The sequence below is a fragment of the Aotus nancymaae genome, unplaced genomic scaffold, assembly GCF_030222135.1.
Source record: "Aotus nancymaae isolate 86718 unplaced genomic scaffold, 86718_ANA_hifiasm-v0.15.2.pri h1tg000010l, whole genome shotgun sequence".
Taxonomy (NCBI): domain Eukaryota; kingdom Metazoa; phylum Chordata; class Mammalia; order Primates; family Aotidae; genus Aotus; species Aotus nancymaae.
In genome coordinates, this window is record NW_026988421.1 from 28,620,941 (window position 1) to 28,643,060 (window position 22,120).

A 22,120-nucleotide genomic window follows, 5' to 3' on the forward strand; every position below is an offset into this window, starting at 1 on the left:
TTTTCTTTGAGACGGAGTCTTACTCTTGTTACCCAGGCTGGAGTGCAGTGGTGTGATCTCGGCTCACTGCAGCCTCCACCTCCCAGGTTCAAGTGATTCTTCTGCCTCAGCCTCCTGAGTACCTGGGACTACAGGCAGGAGCCACCATGCCCAGCTAATTTTTTTTTTTTAATTTTTAGTAGATACGGGGTTTTACCATATTGGCCAGGCTGGTCTCAAACCCCTGACCTCGTGATATGCTTGCCTCAGCCTCCCAAAGTGCTGGGATTACAAGCATGAGCCATTGCACCCAGCTGCAGCTTTCTTTTTTTCTTTCTTTTTTTTTTTTTTGAGATGGAGTCTTGCTCTGTTGTCAGGGTGGAGTGCAGTGGCCCCATCTCGGCTCACTGCAGTCTCCACCTCCTGAGTTCAAGCGATTCTCCTGCCTCAGCCTCCCGAGTAGCTGGGACCACAGGTGCAGGCCACCACACCCAGCTAGTGTTTGTATTGTAGGTAGAGACAGGGTTTCACAGTGTTGGCCAGGATGGTCTCGATCTCTTGACCTCATGATCCACCCACCTCAGCCTCCCAGAGTGCTGGGATTACAGGCATGAGTCACTGCACCTGATCTGCAGCTTGCTTTTTTTAAGTCTCTCCCAAAGTAGCTAGGGATTTTGGTACACACTCAGGGATTGTCACAGTGCTTGATTGTCACAAGGCTTTAGTTTTCTGGAGTCAGAGAATTCTAAGAGCGCTCCACTCTGATTACCCAAAATGTCAAGGACAAAGACATACTTGACAAATAATCCTAAAGTTGAATTTAGTTCTTTTTGTTTAGGCAGTATAAAGACAAGGAAGAAGAACACCAAAGTGGTTTTTTCTCTGCTTTAACAAATATGGTAAGTCCTGCTTTTTCTTTTCTTCTGCTCATTAACAATGTGGTCTGCAGGGGTGGACAAATCAGGGCTCCGAAGTTCAGATATTTGAAGTGATGGCATGATGACAAGAGAGAGGCTGTTCAGAGCAGATTTTCTTGGGGAGTGTATTTCCTTTAGTGAGTTTCTTTCTTTTTTTTTTTTAATTCCCACTTTTGATGTACCTTTAGTGAGCTTCAAAACCAAGTAAGATAGGGGAAAGGAGAGCTTTAATTTATCTGGGACTTAGTTTTTCCACATTAATTATTTAATTAATTAATTTTTTAAAGGCTAAAGAAAAGGTACACATTAAACCAGACTTTTGCTTCCTGAAGAGTTGGCCCTGTTTGGGCACTGACCCTGTGGAACACCTAATAGTAGGGTTTGGATCTGAGTCCTCCCCTGAGTGCTTCTTTGCTGTCTGCTGTGGCTGGTTTGATCCTCACAGCTGGTCCTGGGGTTTAGCGATTGTGAAGTAGATCTGAGGCACTCTTCTAGCGGCTTAGGGTTTGGGCTTAGAGGTCTGAATTTTAGGGAAGTTATTGGTCCAGTTTGCAAGACTCCAGGGCAAGGTTTCTTAACCTTGGCTTTTGGTACCAGGTAATCTGGGACTGATATTGAAGAGATAAATCTAGGAGATTCTAGAATCTAGGCAGATTCAGAAAGTCAGTCTTCTGGGCATTAGTATCCAAATAATCAGTTCTAGGGCAAGACAATTTTTTAGTTCATTGCAAGAAGCAGTTGCCTCCTCTCCTCCTCCACTTCTGCAATTTTTTTTCCCCCTAATGCTTAAGAATTGTTCCTTCTGCCTTCTCAGCCTATTCTTAGGAAGGGGCCTGATAAACTCTTAACTCCAGAATGTAAATGAGTGAAGTCTCTCAGGGACTACAGAAATATGAGTTTTATATTGGTGTTTGATTAAATGAATTAGATACAGTTATACTGCTCCCAGTTCTCTCTGCCTTTCAGTGAAGTTTTCTGAAAGTTTTGTTCCAAACACATGAAACTCTAGCAGCATAGGTTTGTGTATAGTTTCAAGCATAATTAAGGAGGTGGGAAAGGTATTTTTATGGGGGGTTAGGCATCTTAGTACCTCTGACATCATATGCATTAGAGGCAGCCTACTCTGTTTACTTATTCACTTGCTCTGACTAGGACACAAACTAAAGATTTTGTTGTCTGCAAAATGGAGAGTGGATCTCATATAGAAAGCTTTGGTCTGAAACCCAAATATTGTTCCCAAAGATAGCTCTATGTTGGTTGAAGTCAGCCTGGTTTCTGTGAAGTTTTTCCTAAGTGAGTTTCTGACTTCAAATAAGCAACTTCTAGGAAAGATACAGAGTGATGAGGATGCATAGGTTAACTGTCAGAGTGACTAAACTTACACATTGAAAAGGAGAGTCGGACAAAAGTACCAGGCTTTTGCTTTAAGGCCCTTTAAGGCAAGATAATTCAGTAGGATTCTCATTATTTCATTTATTAATTATGAGTCTTTTAAGATTTTCAAAGTGGGCTGGTTTTGGTGTGTGCGACTCTACGGTCCAGAGTTCCAAGTTCCCCACAGCTGGAGCAGCTTGTTTTTTTTTTTTCACTGATAAAAAACAAAGCTCCTCTCCCATCCTCCTGCTATAAGTCTGCAATTCCCCTTTTCTTCCACAGGTGGGCAGCATGTTCATAGCAGATGCCCATGAGAAAATCTCAGTACAGTAAGTGCCTGACGTTCTTCTGCAGTGACTTGGACTTTTGTGTGGGCTGTCCCGCTGGATATGAGTGTGCAGTGTTACCCGTTTGTTAATCTTTTACAGACTCATACTTTTTTGGTGATTTTCAAATGTCTCATGGGTTTTGAACAATGATGGACCCTTAGAAATTTCTGCTGAACAACTGTTCCCAGCCTATCTCGGCAATGAAACAAAAGAGGGATGGGTGTCTGAGCCAGTTGACTTAGCTGGGTTAAGGTGGAAAAGCAGAGGGAAGGTAATGAAGTAGTTGAGAACTAGTCCTAAGGAATTAAAATTAAGGCCCTGACTCCTGCCTATACACTTTGCATATGCCCAAAAGGTGAGTAAAGGGGAACTTTAGAAATGCAAAGAGATTGATAATGAGGCGCTGGGGTATAATCTTATCCTGATAGTTACACTGTTTTAACTCCCCCACTATAAGAGCCACTCCAATTTGTTCTCTTTATCTTTTCTTTTCTTTTTTATTTTGTTCTCTTTTGTTTTAGAACCAATGAGGCCATTCTTCTGGCACTTTATGAAGCTGTTCATTTAAATCGCAACTTCATCACAGTATTAGCTCAGGTTGGTTACATTAAAAATCCCAGTGTTTTTTTTCTCCTTGAATTTCATACCGATTCATTCCATTGAAAAGCTTATCTGGCTGTACTTGTTTAAACCATGTTTTGCATTGGTAAGTGGTAGTAACAAGGAGTTGCATCAGTTGCCTTTGTTTCCTGCTATCCTCAAATACGGATGTTTCTATCCGGTACTGAAATGGGTCTAATAATGTGCTAAGTTAGTGGTTTTGGCCAGTTTACTGATTATGTTAACCCAAATGAGTTGTGATTACTTCATTTTGCTCACTAGAAATCCCTGGTATTATCTGCTATGTGGATTTTTATATTGGGCTTTCTGCTTTCCAAACCACTGTGGAATTACAACTGGAGATAAAATAGGCCCAGTCACTCATCTTTGTATCTCACCAATTTCCAGAGGAAAAATTAAAGATATACTGGCCAGGATAAGTTAGCTGTTAACAGATAACATGGTCTACATACGTTGAAAGGAAGTCATAGAATACTGAGCACTGGGAGGGCACTGTAGCTCACGCCTGTAATCCCAGCACTTTGGGAGGCCGAGGCAGGTGGATCACCTGAGGTAAGGAGTTTGAGACCAGCCTGACCAACATAGCAAGACCCTGTCTCTACTAAAAATACAAAAATTAGCTGGGGGTGGTGGCAGGCATCTGTAATCCCAGCTACTTGGGAGGCTGAGGCATGAGAATCACTTGAACCTGGAAGGCGAAGGTTGCGGTAAGCCAAAATTGCGCCATTGTACTCCAGCCTGGGTGACAGAGCCAGACTCTGTCAAAAAAAAAAAAAAAAAAAAAAAGAATACTGAGCACTGGGTCACATGCTTGAGGGATAGCCTCAGTAATTGACATAGAAGGAAACTAAGTAGACTGAGAACTCAAGAGCTGTAACCATCTTAAAAAATTGATAAAGTGTTTTTATCTTAAATCCAGACTGTTTAAAATATGTATGTAGGGTTCTTTTAAGGCAAAGTTTGCTTATGCTTTTTCTCAAAGGGCAGATGTATATGGAATCTATTGATCTGAATTTTAAGAAAAAAATAAGATCATGCTTAAAAAGCGTTGTGTTGGTTTGAGATCTGCTTCAGAGAACACTTATCAGTTTTCATGACTGATAACATGGAGACTTCAGTTATTATTTTCAGTCTGTTCCTTATCTGATCTCCAAATCTTATAACTGATTTTAAAGGAAGAGGTGAGGAAGGTAAAGGGCCAGTAAACCTGTTGGGGAAGTTAAAAACAGCGGTCACTCGGCTTAATTCTCAACAGCTGATGTGGCAGGAATGGCTAAGAAAAGTTAGGGACAGAAGAGTCATCTGTTTTGGTCGTTCACTATATCTTGGGTGTCTCACTATATCTTGCCTCCCAATGAAGGCACACACACTTTTGTTGGTTGTGGAACAGGAAGGCTGCCATCTGAATAGCTCTTTTTGTAGTACCTTGTATCCCCTTGACTCATCTATATCTGCTAGTCAATTATGTGGTTATCAGAACAGCCTATTGATGTGTTTTAGGTTGATCTGATGAGATCCTAGGTCCAGTTGGGATTGCAAATATTCTCTGCTTTCTTGTAGAATAATCCTGTATATTTGTTTACCCCAGTTTTTTTTTTTCAATTTCTATGGTACCACAGAAAAACTTATATAATGGGCACCTAGTTGCTTAAGATAAATTAGCACACACAGCTTCTTATTAGAAGTTAGCAAGCATCAACAGTAATCAAGTACTCATGAGAAATAAATGCAGAAGTAGTCCTTCTTCAGTAACCTTTCTAATTATGAGACTAGGAGCACAGTAGCATGGCGGTCCCACCTACTCAGGGCACTTAGCAGGAGAGCACTTGAGCCTAGGACTTTGAGACCAGCTTGGACAACATAGCAAGATGCTGTCTCAAAAAAAAAAAAAAAAGGAAAAATAATAAGGCCCGGAATATCAGTCCTTACCAGTATTAGGCACTTGATACTCAGGGAAAACTGGATTTTCTGTTTTCTTACACATCTGTGTTCTTTTTCAGAGCCATCCAGAAATGGGCTTGGTGACGACCCCTGTCAGTCCTGCTCCTACAACCCCAGCCACACCACTTGGGACTACACCACCCTCCTCTGATGGTGAGCCCACCACCACTTTGCTTTTCTTGATAAATATGATCATAGATCTCTCAGAGTGAGCATAGCTGTGTTGAACAAAGAATGTGGTTGTTAATTCTTTCCACTACATTTGTCTGTAGTACTATCCTTCGTGCCTCCTAAAGTTTCAAAGAAAACTTTGGAAAAGACAGTCCAGTGATTTTCTGTGCAAAAGAAACATATAACTCCAGCTTTTCCTGCTCAGGGAATAGTTACAGAGTTGTGGAGTGCTAGACCTGAAAGGTCAGTAATGCCTGTCCTGCCACCCTGTTGGGGTCCTTGTGAGGCTAAATGAGATATTTTGTGAAAAATGCCACCTTGTGATTATAAAGCACTGAAATGAATGTAAAATAGTAATGTTATCTCATATTACCATTTGATCAGTGGGGGAATTGAGGCCAGAGAAATGAAACAGTTTGCCTAAGATTTGTGAGAGTAGAGACTGAGAATCTAAACATGTAGTCAGAGCAGAATAATGTCTGTTTTGTTTACTACTATATGCCCAGCATAGTGCCTGGCATGATAATTGCTTAATAAATATTTGTTGAATAAATGAATGAGAATGTGAACCTAGGATTCACTCACTATTAATGTATCTGTCAGCCACTTCCAGTTGGAAATGACAGGCTTTGAGTGTATGATAATTGGGAGTTTAGTGGGTATGTAAGATTTCTCTCCCCCAAAACAACAATAGTGAAAATTTCCCCTTCATAAATCTTGTGGCTGGAACCTTAGAAAAAGGCAACAGAAAAGAAATTATGAATTTTTGCCAAAAACTTTGAGTTCTATTATAGGCTGAGTGTGTTTGGTGGAATATTGTAACCTAAAAACAATGTATGTTAATATTTGATGTTGTAGTTCAAAGATTGACCTCATTTTGGGTAAAGAAGTACAGAAAATCTAACTTTGATATTTTCTTTTTGCCTCCCCACTATTTGTTTGTGAAACTACTTTATTTATCCTTTCTCTCCTTTAAGTTTTCATATAACACCTGTGGTAGTAACATTTCAACGCAGTATAAGCAGTGCAGAACTATGACAGGGAGGTGCCATTGTTAGTCATATGTATGGTAGCAAATTGGATCTGTTTAGAATTGAAAGCCAAATCCCAAAATACCTTTCTTTTTTTTTTTTGAGACAACATCTCGCTCTGTCATTTAGGCTAGAGTGCAGTGGTCTGATCTCGGCTCACTGCAACCTCTGCCTCCCAGGTTCAAGCGATTCTCAGGCCTCAGCCTCCTGAGTAGCTGCGATTACAGGCATGTACCGCCATGCCCGACTAATTTTTGTATTTTTAGTAGAGATGAGGTTTCACCACATTGGCCAGGCTGGTCTCAAACTCCTGACCTCAGGTGGTCTGCCTGCTTTGGGCTCCCAAAGTGCTGGGATTATAGGCGTGAGCCACCATGCTCAGCCCCAAAATATCTTACCGAGAAGGAGCAAGTAGTAAGACTTGCCTACTTGTCTCTGTTTATTCAGGCCACAGAATAACCCAATGGAAATACTAAACTTTCTCTTTAAGGATGAAGCCTGCCCGGTTACCATGGCTATCAAAAGCCATATATATATATGTATGAGTTCCATGTGATGTTGGGGTTTGGATGCTTCAGAGAACTGCCTTTCAAACTGTTCATTGTGAACACTTCCACCCACACATTTGATTATGCAATGGCAGGATTTGTGCTTACTTACCTACAACCAGTGAGCTTTTATTTTTTCTAGTGGGAAGATCAAGTCAGCCCACTTTCAAATGACTGTCTCCCTTGACAAAAGCTGCTGGGAAGAATTATGAAGCCAAAGATCAAGGAATGACTCTTGCTTAGGAAGAAGATTTTAATTTGTGAGGGATTTTATTCTGTCTCTGTTCTATTTGTTCTATTCCCTGTCTCCTAACTCATTTCCTTCTGTAGGGGTCCTAAGTATTACAACCTTGTTCTTACTTTTTGCATCTTAATTATAGTGGTATTCAGTAGCCCAGTTATATTTAAAGGTATGTCACCAGAGCCATTATTTTTAAAAGCCAGCAGTTTAGCTATGACATTTGTTCTCAGCTCAGACTTGACATTTGACAACTCAGCCTTGGCATGAGAGGACTTTCTGGTAAACTAAAAATATGTATACTTCTATATTTCTACATATTATATAAGATAGTTTTCCAGTTATTGCTGTGTATGAGCAGGAAAACAGCCCCACCTACCAGTTAGGTACCTCCTTGTATTGGACAAAGGGATGATTATAGGTTCTGAGCTTCAAAACAGGCTATGGTTTGAAATGACAGTCTTAGGTCATTAACCCATAACATGAATTAAAACCTTTTAGTATTTCAACCTAAAATATATTTGTCTTATATTAGCTTTTGGAGGCTTAACTGGGAAGATAGCCAGTGGTTGGGCATGCTGATTTCTTTTCATAAGGCTTTTTGTTGTGCTTGCTGTATATTATGGGTTCATAATATCCAAATGTTTCCCACTGTTAATAAGTGTTCTCTGCATATATTGTAATAACTCCAGAGGGATCTGTTATGGTTATGAATACATATTGTGAGTAATATCCCAAACTCAACTGAGTCTTCATGGCTGAAAATGTAGCAGAACGCTATAGATTCTCTAGCTTTTCTGGGCCATTATAAGATTCCTTTTACTTATATATTATGTCTTAGGCAGTGTAAAACCACTTAACAAGAGGTCTGAGTCTAATTTAAAGTCTTAGAATTTTGGGAAGTCTACATTAAGATTGTGTTCTGGGCCGGGCATGGTGGCTCACGCCTATAATCCTAACACTTAGGGAGGCCAAGGCAGCTGAATTGCTAGAGCTCAGGAGTTCAAGACCAGCTTGGCTAACATGGTGAAACCCCATCTCTACTAAAATACAAAAATTAGCTGGGTGTGGTGGAAGGTGCCTGTAATCCCAGCTCCTTGGGAGGCTGAGGCAGGAGAATTGCTTGAACCCGGGAGGCTGAGGCTGCAGTGAGATTGTGCCACTGCACTCCAGCCTGGGCAACAGAGTGAGACTCAGTCTCAAAAAAAAAAAAAAGACTGTTCCGTATGGGTCAGCCCTGGTCATTAGAGACCAATTATCCCTCATTGTTCATTGGGACTGTGGCTGAGAGAATTGGGCAGAGGATTTCTCTTGGAAACAGCAGCTGGGTATATAAAACTCAGTTCCCAGGCTGTTCCAATAAGTAATGTTCATCTGTTTTCATGTATTTATTTATTTATTTGAGACAGAGTCTCGCAGTATCACCCAGGCTGGAGTGCAGTGGCGCCATCTGGGCTTATTGCAACCTCTGCCTCCCAGGTTCAGTTCAAGCAATTCTCCTGCCTCAGCCTCCCTAGTAGCTGGAGTTACAGGCACCCACCACCATGCCCAGCTAGTTTTTGTATTTTTAGTAGAAGTGGGGTTTTACTATGTTGGCCAGGCTGGCCTGAAACTCCTGATCTCAGATGATCTTCCCACCTCGGCTTCCCAAAGTGCCCAGCTTGTTCATCTGTTTTGAGTCTACTATTCCTTTTCAGTTTCCTTTCAGGGGAAAGGGAATTCTACCATTTAATAGTGGTAGAATTTCAATATAGTTCTGCCTTAACATTTTCCCCTCTCTATCATGGGTACGTCCAGCCTAAAGACTTATTCTCAAAATTCAGCAGGGTTTCTTCTTATTAGGAAGGAATCTTCACTGAATTTAAGTAGGAGACCCATCAAAGTAAAACTCATTTATATTCAATACAGATCTTTCCTTTAGGTAGAAATCAAAGTGCCTTTAAGAAGGGCTTTAAACTCTTTGCAGGTACTTGGGGCAGGATGTGGAATCAACATAACCTTCCAAGGATGTTGGGAGAAAAAGTTCTGTTCTTGGATACTGGCCCTAGATAGGAGAGCAGGTCATTGGACTTAATTTGGGGAATAGGAAGGGGGCTCTACAGGCTTAGGAAGAGTAGATAAAAGTTTTATGATGAGCACTTGGTCCTCCCTCTGTTGTGGAAAAAGCTTATTTAGTGATTTTCTTGCCTGATGGCAAATTGACTATGTGGGTAGAAGTGTTAGAAGGAATATGTTGTAGGCTAAGTGTATTTTATCTGTTCTATTCCAGTTATAAGTTCTGTGGAACTCCCACTGGATGCAGATGTACAGACCAGTAATCTACTGATAACCTTTTTAAAGTATAGCTCAATTGTCATGCAGGACACCAAAGGTAAGCCATGCTATTTTGGGATCTCAGGAGTAGGAGGTGTGGCAGGCAGCTAGCATCAAAGAGCAGCATTAATATTTTGAAGCTTTGAAAAGATGAACCATTGGGGCCTTGTGTACATGGTATTCATTACTGGAAAACAGTGATGTCTGACTGCTAGGTGGCAATTAGGTGGTGTTGGGAAAACCTGAAGCGGGAGGGGAGTACTCAAAAATAGAACAGGAAAAAATTGGTCTCTGTGAAAACTAGCAAATCTTCTTAGCAGATCTTGGTAAGTAGATGCAGACTCTTATGTGTGGGAAGTGGAGGGATTAGCACGCTTCAGGGAATTCCCTTTTGAGGACAGGAACTGAAAGCATCAGCTCGTGGTGAGAGTTAGAGGACTGTCATACAGAGTATAGTAGGAAGAGGTGAGATTCAGAGGGACTGTGTTCTTTAACACTTAAAATAGAAGTGTCAGTACCCGTCCTAGAAATGCAAGAGTGGAAGTGGGAGAGGACTGAGTGTTGGAAAAGTTTGAGGTTTTGTTGTGTGATTTCCTGTTTTTCCTATGTTTATGATTTTGCTGTGGCCTTTTACTTGGTGATAGAGTAATGGAGTAGTTGTCCTAGGAGTGAGAAGGGTTGGGAGGAGACTCAGCAAATTTTATCCAGTATATATCTTAGTTTTGGTTTTTTCCCTACTTAACATTTTTTCTTTATACAGGATTTATATCAGTATTCACAATTTTTATGTGTTTGTTTTTATTGTGATAAAGTATATACAACAAAATTTACCATCTTAACCATATTTAAATGTACTATTTAGTTGCATTACATACTTACATATTTTTGTACAACCATTATCACTGGCTGGGTGTGGTGGCTCATGCCCGTAATCCCAGCCCTTTGGGAGGCTGAGGCGGGAGGATCACTTGAGCCAGGAGTTGAAGACCAGCCTGGCCAACAAGGTAAAACCCCGTCTCTTCTAAAAATACAAAAATTAGCCAGGCATGGTGGCACGCACCTATAATCCCAGCTACTCGAGAGGCTGAGACAGGAGAATTGGTTGAACTCAGGAGGTGGAGGTTGCAGAGAGCTGAGATCACACCACTGCACTCCAACCCGCATGACAGCAAGACTTCGTCTCAAAACAAACAAACAAACAAACAAGCAAGCAAACAAACAAACACACACACACACACACACACAAAGAAAACCACCATCATCACCATCCATCTCTAGAACTTTTTCTTTTTTTTTTTTCTTGGAGGCTGGGTCTTACTCTGTCACCCAGGCTGAAGTGCGGTGGTGTCATCTCAACTCACTGCAGCTTTGACTTCATTGGCTCGGGTGATTCTTACACCTCAGCCCGCCGAGTAGTTGGGACTACAGGTGTGCACCACGATACCTGGATAATTTTCTTTGTGTGTGTGTATTTTTTGTATATATGGGGTTTCACCATGTTGCCCAGGCTGGTCTTGAACTCCTGGGCTTGAGTGATCTGCCTGCCTTGGCCTCCCAGAGTGCTGGGATTACAGGTGTGAGCCACTGCATCTGGCCTCAGAACTTTTTTGTCTTACAAAATGGAAACTCTGTACCAATTAAGCACTAACACCCCATTCTCCCCTTGCCTCAAGGCCTGGCAGCCACCATTCTACTTTCTGCTTCTATAAATCTGACTACTCTAGGAACCTGATATAAGTGGAATATGTCCCAGTTTTAGGATTCCCTGGAAGTATGCTTTTGATTTCATGGTGACACTGAACTAGCATTTTTTCCTCCATTTTTTTGTAATGAAAAAATTCTAGTATACAGAAGTTGAAAAAAATCATGAACTGATTTACTTATGTACCCATTAACATTTTGCCATACTTGGTTTGCACTTAAATTTTTTTCTATGTGTTGTTGTTGTTGTTATCTTGACTGAATCATTTTATTTATTTATTTTTGAGATGGAGTCTTGCTCTGTCGCCTAGGGTGGAGTGCAATGGCACAGTCTAGGCTCACTGCAACCTCCGCCTCCTGGGTTCAGGCAATTCTCCTGCCTCAGTCTCCTGAGTAGCTGAGACTACAGGCATGTGCCACCACACCTGGCTAATTTTTATATTTTTAGTAGAGATGAGATTTCACCATGTTGGTCAGGCTGGACTCAAACCCCGACCTTGTGATCCACCCATGTCAGCCTCCCAAAGTGCTGGGATTATAGGGGTGAGCCACTGTGCCTGGCCTGGCTGAATCATTTTTTTTTTAGATGGAGTCTTGCTCTGTCACCAGGCTGGAGTGCAGTGGCACAATCTCGGCTCACTGCAACCTCCACCTCCTGGGTTCAAGCGATTCTTCTGCCCCAGCCTTCTGAGTAGCTGGGACCACAGGCGCGTGCCACCACGTCTGGCTAATTTTTTAAATATTTTTAGTAGAGACGGGGTTTCACCATGTTGGCCAGGATGGTCTCGATCTCTTGACCTTGTGATCCGCCTGCCTCGGCCTCCCAAAGTGCTGGGATTACAGGCATGAGCCACCATGCCCGGCCGGCTGAATCATTTTAAATGAATTTGCAGACATCATGACTCTACTTCACACCTAAGTACTTTTTTTTTTTATATGTATACATTTCTTTCTTTCTTTTTTTTTTAAGATGGGGTTTCACCATGATGGCCAGGCTGGTCTTGAACTCCTGACCTCAGGTGATCCACCCAACTCGGCCTCCCAAAGTGCTAGGATTACAGGCGTGAGCCACCACGCCTGGCCCACACCTAAGTACTTTAACATGTATCTCCTAAAGACATATTCCTAGATATCCAGAATACCATTATTATATCTAAGAAAGTCAACAATAATTCTCTAATATCATGTAATATTTAGTCCCTATTTCAATATCCCCTTTTGTCTCCAGAATGGTTGCATTTTTGGGACACAAGTCTAGCATTTTAATGAACATTTTATTTTTATTTTTTAAATTTTTTTCTCCCCCTCTTAATGACTTTCTTTTAACAGCATTAGTGAACATTTTATTAGCATTTCATTTGATACCTACAGGTTGATCAGTGGGCTTCTCCTATTTAAAAGGATTTTTTGGCCGGGTGCAGTGGCTCATGCCTATAACCCCAGCACTTTAGGAGGCCTAGGCAGGAGGATCACCTGAGATCAGGAGTTTGAGAACAGCCTAGCTAACATGGTGAAACCCTGTCTCTACTAAAAATATAAAAATTAGCCAGGCATGGTGGCTGGAGCCTGTAATCTCAGCTACTTGGGATGCTGGGGCTTGAGAACTGCTTGAACCCAGAAGATGGAGGTTGCAGTGAGCCAAGATCATGCCACTGTACTCTAGCCTGGGCAAGAGTAAAAGGATTTTTTTTTCCTAATTACAAAAATAATTGAAATATTCCTTATTAAAAATTAAACCATTCTAGCAATAGTTAACTTAGAAAGTGAAAGTTCTTTGTAATTAAACTCTCCAGAGTCAATGACTCTTAACAATTTGGCATAGATTCTTCCTTTTTAAGCCTTATTTATAAGAATCTTCAAATCCTTTTTAGGAACTAACTGTTCAGTAGTTTACATTTGGGTTGCTAAATTATGGTCCACAGATGAACTTCAGATTCCCAAATAACAACAACAACAACAAAAAAAAACAGTTCCGCCGGGCGCGGTGGCTCACGCCTGTAATCCTAGCACTTTGGGAGGCTGAGGCGGGTGGATCACAAGGTCAAGAGATCGAGACCATCCTGGTCAACATGGTGAAACCCCGTCTCTACTAAAAATACAAAAAATTAGCTGGGCATGGTGGCGCGTGCCTGTAATCCCAGCTACTCAGGAGGCTGAGGCAGGAGAATTGCCTGAACCCAGGAGGCGGAGGTTGCGGTGAGCCGAGATCGCGCCATTGCACTCCAGCCTGGGTAGCAAGAGCGAAACTCCATCTCAAAAAAAAAAAACAAAAAAAAAAAAACCAGTTCCACGTTAGAAGCAAAATTGTTGAAGTACTATGGTTTTTTTTTTTCTTTTTTTTGAGACGGAGTTTCACTCTTGTTACCCAGGCTGGAGTGCAATGGCTTGATCTCGGCTCACCACAACCTCTGCCTCCTGGGTTCAGGCAGTTCTCCTACCTCAGCCTCCCGAGTAGCTGGGACTACAGGCGCACGCCACCATGCCCAGCTAATTTTTGTATTTTTAGTAGAGACGGGGTTTCACCTTGTTGACCAGGATGGTCTCGATCTCTTGACCTCATGATCCACCCACCTCGGCCTCCCAAAGTGCTGGGATTATAGGCGTGAGCCACCGCACCCAGCCGGAAATACTATGGTTTTTGCCACCTTACTTTCTGTGAGGAGAAATTAATGCCTTGTAGGTAGTTTAAGTTTCCCTTAGGTATTAAGTATACTTTAGAAGGCTTTTATTTGCCAAGTGATGGAGGTAAGTTTCTGGTTGGAGAGTTTTCTGGAGTTTCAGAATGGAGCTGAAAGGCAAAAACTGCATAGAAAGAGAAGACCAGGATTGGAGGCTTTTAGAGTGAGAAGAAAACATTGGTAGACAGAGATAGGAGAGCTAAAAGATAAGTATGGGAAATGAAGAATTGCCAGAGCAGAAAGGAACCTTGGTGGGCAGAGTCTAAGATATGTTACACTCAGTCGTGTTGTATTAGCTCTTGGAGATTTCTGCCTTGCAAACTTAGACTCTTTTCTTCTTTTATGTCTTGTGAGTATTCTTTTTCAAGAGAGGGAGAGAGCTATATACAGGGATGAGATAGATGTAAGTAGTCCATGTCACTAACTCTTAATATAAAACAGTCTTTTGGGAGCTGCAGAGAAAGCTGAACCTCTGAGACTTGGCAAGTGAGATCTGGCAGGCAGGGATAATAAGACTCTTGTGTATCAGAGTTTCTTGAGGCCATTGCTTCTTTATGGGAATAGTAACTTCTTCCTGTAACTGGAAATATTGCAGCAACCACAGAATAGAGAAACTGCATGGATGTGACCTAGAAAATGAACTTTAAGCTTTGCCTGATATAACACAGTGAACTGAGGCCCTTGGAACTCATTTTTAGCTTTAATGATTATATAAGCCTCTTTGTCCTGGTCACTTGCCATCCATAAAGTGGAAGGCAAAATTAAAGGCTGATGAATTGCAGAATGAGTGATCTTTGCCAAGAGGCAGCCTAAATATGGCAAAGTGCAAGGTTAGGAATGAAGAGTTAATTTCAAAAATGAATCTTGTGTGGCTTTATTGGCCCAGCTCTCTTCTTGCCTCAGCCCCTGACTTGCTACATGCCTTGGCTAACAGCATCTCATTATATTTTTAGGAGCAATAGAAGCAACTTTTTCTTGGCTGTGCTTTCTCCCCTCCAGTATATTATATTTCTCTATTATATATTTATCATTTTAAACCTAAAAATATACTTTTAATAGATATGTATAAGATACAAAGTTTATAATAACTATAATAAATGGCATAAGTTATAAAGTACAATAATAAAATGAACATATGTGAACCTGCCACCCAACTTAAAACAACATTAATGCTGTTGAAACTACTTGTGCGTCCCTTCTGTAATCACTTCTTCCCTCGCCATTCTCCAGAATTTTGTGTTTATCATTTTCTTGTTTTTTTTTGTTTGTTTGAGACGGAGTCTCGCTCTGTCACCCAGGCTAGAGTACGGTGGTGCGATCTTGGCTCACTGCAACTTCTGCCTCCCAGATTCAAGCGCTTCTCCTGCCTCAGCCTCCTGAGTAGCTGGGATTACAGGCTTACGCCACCACGCCTGGCTGATTTTTTTATTTTTAGTAGAGACAGGATTTCACCATGTTGGCCAAGGTTGTCTGAAACTCCTGACCTCAGGTGATCCTCCCATCTTGGCCTCCCAAAGTGCTGGGATTACAGGTGTGAGCCACCAAGCCCGGCCCCTATTCTCTTGGGTTTTCCTCCACTTTTAAAGCCTTTTTCCCTTGGGGTTCTTCTGACTTCGGTGGTGTTACCTTAAAGGAGCTTCTGCTCAACCTTTACAATAGATATTAGGCAAAAAAATTTTAAAAACCATGTATATCTTAAAGTTAACCATGCATAGACTTAAAGTTGATTCACCAAAGTCTTAACATTTGGGTGATATATTTAAATTTGGTTTTTATTGTTTTGTGTGTGTATGCTTTTTTTTTTTTGAGTTTAAAAGACTGTCTATAATATGCCTTTTGTATTCAGAAACACTTTATTTTAATTTTAAAATTAAAGAAATTTTTAGTGGAGAGATAGCTGCAGGCTTTTCTATGGGAGTTGCTTATCAGTTTTTGGGAGGATAGTGCCATAGAAACTCTGTGGCTAAGGGTAGGTAGAAGAATTTTGAATGTAGTTTTCCAGAGGCAAGAGCATTGCTCTTTGGCTATATCAGTGTTTTGATGAAGCTATAGGGAGTATCAGATAGGTATTATCATCATTGCTCTTTTTGCATTGCTTATCTCTGAGAAGAGGTGAATATATTCAGGTTAATGTCAGGGTAAGTAGTACTGGCTAACTTCTGCAGCACTCTAATCCATTAAGAAGTCATCTCTCCAGATTGGACTTCAGTTCGCGTCCTATTAAAGCTAATTTGAAAATCATGAGCCATTTGTCTGTTTTTGCTATACTATCATGATCCTCTTTTTACCTCCTTTTCACTCCTCCACATACAGAGTTTCTGGAAAGTATGTAAGCTGGATGGGTTCTGGTATTTGGCAGTAATGGATTAGTTTTTTTTTTTGTCCTTTTGTGTGTGGGCTTAGTGGCTTGCTATTGAGGTTGCCTTCTTCTTTTTTAATAACTGGAATGTGAGTTGTGAGAGACTAGGGGCCTTTGTCTGTTTTGTTCAGTGCTCTATCTCTCGTGCCTTGCAGAGTGCCTACCACAAAGTAGGTGCTAAGTAAATATTTGTTGAGTGAGTAATTTTGACAGGAAAAAATATGATCAAGAGTTCACAGCTTTCCAGGGCATAAGTGTACAGTTGCAAGGAGAAGCATGGGCTGGACCCTAGTCTGCAGTTAATTTCTTTGTGATTTCATTGCCAGTTTGCTATGAGCAGTCATGAAATCTTTCTAGATTTTGTGGTAGGTGGGTACAGATGGTGGTGCTTAATGTTGGCAGATGAGGGGGTGGAAAGAGGAATGGACCTGACTATTCAAGTTCTATTGGCAAATGGCTGATGTGACAGCGATGGCCGTGATTTGGGCCATGACAATAGGAACCATTATGAGTTAGATGGCTCTCAGGAAGGTGGTTAGCTGTCTAACAGACTACCAGGATATTTAAGAAAAAAGTCTTCTGGGGGAATTCTTTTGCCTAGGAGGGAAGCAAGAAATACTATAGTAGTACCTTGATTTTCATTTATGAATTTTGTAGAAAGAGAGATTGTAAATGTTTCCTTTTATGATATACATCCTTGTTCTCTATTAAACATGGTCTGGATGATTTACAGAGAAGGGTTTCTTTTTTCTTTACAGATGAACACAGGCTTCACAGTGGCAAACTCTGTCTGATTATCCTTACATGTATTGCAGAGGTAGGTCTCACCAGCCTTCTGCTATTAGTCAGTCTCTTAGAAAGTGCTATCTTTCCCTGCCTCCCCTCTCCTCATACCTGCCTCATGACTTTTAGGGTCCTAAAGTTTAGGAGAGAAAATTTTCCCCCTTTGTATTATCTGTCTCCTCCCACTAGAGTGTAGTCTTTGATGAAGCCACGGATAGACAAGGTCTTGCTTCCACGCTGCCTGTGTAGCAGTTTAAAAAATAAAAATAAAAAAGGAGCTTAGGTTTCCTGTGGTGGGGTGAAGGGGTGGAGAGTAAAGCCAGAAAGGGGAATTGGAAACTCAGTAATTTGCAGTTTGCTGAAGAGCAAGAGCTGAGAGGAAAAAAGAGGAGGTGCTTTAGCTTTTTAAAAGACCACTTTTGGTTGGACTAATTGGGTTCAAACTCACCATGTATCTTGGTGACATACAGGCATGGTAGAATTTGAGTGAGTTAGAGCTAAATTTATAGTGTCAACCTCCCCCTTTACTATTCCTCACTCTGCTCTTTTTTCTCTTAAGAAAAATGGTAAAGGTAGTCCACATGAAATAGGGATCTCTCTAAGTCTCTCTCTTTTCATGTTCTCTGTGGAAAGATGACCTCCTTTTCACAAGATTAGGGGTGGCTGGTTATAGAAGAGTTGTCTATCAGCAGTGGGCCTGCTATAATTGCTTTTCAAAAATCTTTCTAAGAAAATCTTTAAAGGAGTTGTTTTTCACAAATCATAACAGTTCCTAGTAATTGGAGTCTGTAGGCTTGTCAGATTTTCAGAAAAGGTGTTGGGAAAGGGCCAAGGGATGTTTATTACTAATCCATGGTAAGAGGTTTTTGATTTTCCATCAGTTTTCAGGAAAGCCTGGAATAGACAAGAGTCTTGCCTGCTTCCATGCTGCCTGTGTAACAGTTTGCTCCTGTTGGGCTGAGCCCATTCCCAGCAGAGCACAGATTTTTCTTCTTGCTCCTAAACCCTCATGTGGAGCCTGCACATGAATCCTGCAGCCCCTATGAAAACCTTTAAGCTATCACAAACAGAGCCAACTCCTTGGGCAGATGGGACGGAAGAGGGAATAGGAAAACAGATTCCTCTCACTCCTCTCAGCATCTGCCTTAAGTCCCTGTGTCTTAATTTTTATTGTTTTTGCTTGGAAATTTTTGACCAGTTAGAGATGCACTGGGAAATTATACTGAAGAAAAATCTCATGGCTTAAGTAGGGTTTGACATAAGACTCTAGGCTCATCCTATTAGCTGTCCAACTGATCCCTGAAAGTAGTTTTTAAAATCCAAGGATTTGTATGAAGTGTGATAGATTATAAATGGTTTCTTAAATATAGTTCTCACTTCTTACTTTTTCTCTATATTTTTGTTAGGATCAGTATGCCAATGCATTTTTACATGATGACAACATGAATTTTCGAGTAAACTTACATAGAATGGTAGGTGTTTCTTTTGCTTCTTGTTTTTTCTTAGAGGGAATTTTTTGTGTGTCAGCAGGGTTGGGATGAAATTGATCCTACTAGTACAAATGTGGTTGGGAAGTTGTACCAAAGGGCTTTGCGTGATGGCTGTTCAACAGACCCATGCTTGTTGTTGAGATTTTTATGTGTCATGGAGCTGTTTCTTATTTGAGAGTTTAGGAAGATTCACAAACATGGCAATTATACTGAATTTCTTTTTCTTTTCTTTTCTTTTTTTTTTTTTTTTGAGTCAGAGTCTCTTTCTGTCTCCCAGGCTGGAGTGCAATGTTGTAATCTTTGCTCACCGCAACCTGTGCCTCTTGAGCTCAAGCAGTTCTCCTGCCTCAGCCTCCTGAGTAGCTGGGATTACAGGCGTATGCCACCATGCCCTGCTAATTTTTGTATTTTCAGTACAGATGGGGTTTCACCATGTTGGCCAGGCTAGTCCTGAACTCCTGACCTCAGATGATCTGCCAACCTTGGCCTCTCAAAGTGTTGAGATTACAGGCGTGAGCCACCGTGCCAGGCCTGATACTGGATTTCAGTAACATAGGTTTCAGTAAGGAAATGGTTCTAAGCCTTTTGTTATCAAAATGTAGTCTAATTTTTGATTGGCTAAGGCTGGCTTCTGCTTTGATTTATTCATCTGACATATGGGCAAATAGAATATGGAAGATCAGGGAATTTCCTAGAGCTTGGAGGTATGTTAAAAAATATCACATTGATGTTTAGATTTAAAACTGACTTTGTTTTTTTGCAATTGTTACTGTTGCTGCTTCTATAGGTGGTACCATCACTTCCTCTTTTTTTTTATTATTTATTGTCAAAGAAAAATATCAGTCTACCTCTTTTGTTGTTAGTAATGCCACTTGTATAACTAAAATCAAAGTAAAAACAACAGTTTTCCCATTGTAGTATTCCCTAGTGCCCTTTGAGGCTGTGAATTGTATTTTTGTAACAGGCCTGCATTGATAACTGAGAAGCATTCACAGGTTTCTTCCTCACCTCACTCCATCCTACCCCATTCCAGTCCCACCAGAAGAAAAAGAGAAAGAAAAGGAAGTATCCCTGTAGTAGTGATTTTATTTGCACAAGGAATATGATGATGGGCCATTGGATATCAGTACCAATGTCTACTAATTTCCTTTCTTCACTTTTTGCGTGTGAAGCCTATGAGACACAGGAAGAAGGCAGCAGACAAGAATCTTCCCTGCCGTCCTTTAGTATGTGCGGTACTAGGTGAGTGAGTATCATCAGCATTGTTCTGTGACAGCAGTAGGCTTTCATGATTAAGATGAAGAGTAGAACCTGGTTGATACGCTTCTTCCTCAAAGAAATTATTAGTTATGTTTTTTTCCCTGGCCTACGAAACCATGTTTATTGTTGCGTTTGGTAAAGCAACCCCAGTTAGAGAGTGCTCAGTAAAAGGGTCCTGTCATTCAAAGAAAAATGTCATCCCAGGGAGACAAATGGCTGTGTCTAAACTTGATACATGATTTACATTTGTAAGATACCTTACTTTTGATCAAGATTGCAGGCTGGGCACAGTGACTCATACCTGTAATTCTAGCACTTTGGGAGGCTGAGGTGGATGGATCATTTGAAGTCAAGAGTTTGAGACCAGTCTGGCCAACATGGTGAAAAACTGTCTGTACTGAAAATACAAATTTTAGCCAGTCGTGGTGGTGGGTGCCTGCAATCCCAGCTACTAAGGCAGGAGAATTGCTTGAAACTGGGAGGCAGAAGTTTCAGTGAGCCAAGGTCACGCCATCGCACTTCAGCCTGGGCGACGGAGCATGACTGCATCTCAAAAAAAAAAAAAAAAAAAAAAAAGATTTCAAATTCTTCCTATCCTTTCTTGGTTCGAATTGATGTGCCAGCTGGCCAGGAGGCTTTAAGTTCATGGTTCACATATACAAAACTTCCTTTGAGTAAATTAAACTGAAGTGAGGCTGACTGAATTGACAGGTAGGGGCCCTGTATCTTAGGTAATTTTGTCTGTCCAGAATTCTGCATTTTCCTCAGGGAATTAGCTGAACTCTTAATCCCATTCACTTGGATATTCAGCCCCAGTTTCTAAATCTACTTAATTTTAGAAACAGTAATTAAGACTGTATAATAAGCCTCTATTGACCCAAAGCCTCACAGCCCATTTCAGTCAATATCTGTCTAACTGAATATGATAGTAAGATGAAATTGACTGACATAGCTTTAGAGCTGAGTCTCTGGTTACACAAATGTGATCCATAATTTCTTCTCTGCTTGCCTCATTGTCTAGTCTCAGAATATGATTTCCCTTTGGTGGTTTACATTAATGTCTTGGGATGAAATATCTATACAATGAAATGTTCCTTTTATCTGAATTTATTGGCAGGTCAGGGTATCCTTCCAGAGGTCAGCAAGTGAAATAATTTCTTATTACTTTACAATTGTAGGTGGTGAACAGTGTTACACAAAGTGTGTTATATAAAATAAGTGTACGTGAATAAAGATGTAGGTAGTGGATGCCATTCAGTATGAGGGCAAGGTGTACTCAGAAGCTTTTTTTCCAACTCAAAGGCAGGGAATGAATTCCACTGTAATTGATCCAGTTTTTCTCTTTTCTCCTTTCAGACCTGATGGTAGAGTTTATTGTAACACACATGATGAAGGAGTTTCCTATGGATCTCTATATGTAAGTTCCATGGTTCATTTAATGTGTACAAATCCATTTTAAAGAATTGAATGTTAGAAAATTCATAGTCTGTGTATACTTCAAGAAAAATACATTTGCATGTGGAGAAGTGTTAGGAAACATTTTCTGGCCTGGATCTGTACATCTTCTCAGAAGAGGGAACAAGCACAAACCACAATTTGGATTCTGCACGTATCTTCATGATCACTTCTATGATCACTTCATGGTCACTTGCATGAAGAAGGAGCCGATATATGAAAATAGTGATTGTAGGAGGCTATTGTAATCAAAGACGGGCAAAACCAGCAGACCACTTAGTTGTTTCTGGGCTTTAGCATTAAAGTACTAGTACTGACTAGTAGGTAGGACAGATTTAGGGAAATAGAGCTTCTGGTTTGTTCTTAGCCTACATTGTCCTGACAGCCTAGCCAGACCCCTGTTAGCTGGGCAGATTATGTCTCTAGTGACCTGGCTAGGAGACTCCTGTCTCCTGAGGAAAGCTGATTCACCATCACAGTTCTTTTTTTTTCTTTTTTTCTTTTTTTTTTTTGTGAGACAGAGCCTTACTCTGTCATCTATGGTGGAATGAGTGCAGTGGCACGATCTGCGCTTGCTGCAACCTCCGCCTCCTGGGTTCAAGCAGTTCTCCTGCTTCAGCCTCCCAAGTAGCTGGGGTTACAGGTGCCTGCCATCACATGTGGCTAATTTTTGTATTTTTACTAGAGATGGTTTTTACCATATTGGCCAGGCTGGTCTCAAACTCCTGACCTCAGGTGATCTGCCCGCCTCAGCCTCCCAAAGTGCTGGGATTACAGGCATAAGCCACTGCACCCAGTGACTATCACAATTGTTTACAATGAGTACAACCAGAGGCAACTCAGAATCATCATATTTTCTTTTTACTTTGTGACAGAGTCTCACTGTGTTGCCCAGGCTGTTCTTCAACTCCTAGGCTCAAGCAGTCCTCCCA

The 22,120-nt window shown here is 41.0% G+C and overlaps 1 protein-coding gene across 7 annotated transcripts in view; it reads left to right on the forward strand.

Moving 5' to 3' along the window:
- The window catches only part of ARMH3 (armadillo like helical domain containing 3), a 210,798-nt gene that overhangs the window by 42,824 nt on the left and 145,854 nt on the right, over positions 1 to 22,120 (forward strand). For all 7 annotated transcript variants that reach the window (XR_010341755.1, XM_064373952.1, XM_012439376.2 and 4 more), the window contains exons 11-19: positions 818 to 878; positions 2,553 to 2,599; positions 3,121 to 3,196; positions 5,221 to 5,314; positions 9,419 to 9,520; positions 16,959 to 17,017; positions 18,390 to 18,455; positions 19,646 to 19,715; positions 21,090 to 21,150. Coding sequence is in view for 6 of the 7 variants with exons in the window: in XM_064373952.1 (XP_064230022.1) it covers positions 818 to 878; positions 2,553 to 2,599; positions 3,121 to 3,196; positions 5,221 to 5,314; positions 9,419 to 9,520; positions 16,959 to 17,017; positions 18,390 to 18,455; positions 19,646 to 19,715; positions 21,090 to 21,150 (636 nt within the window). In the remaining variant the exon portion in view is untranslated. The remainder of the gene's footprint in view (positions 1 to 817; positions 879 to 2,552; positions 2,600 to 3,120; positions 3,197 to 5,220; positions 5,315 to 9,418; positions 9,521 to 16,958; positions 17,018 to 18,389; positions 18,456 to 19,645; positions 19,716 to 21,089; positions 21,151 to 22,120) is intronic.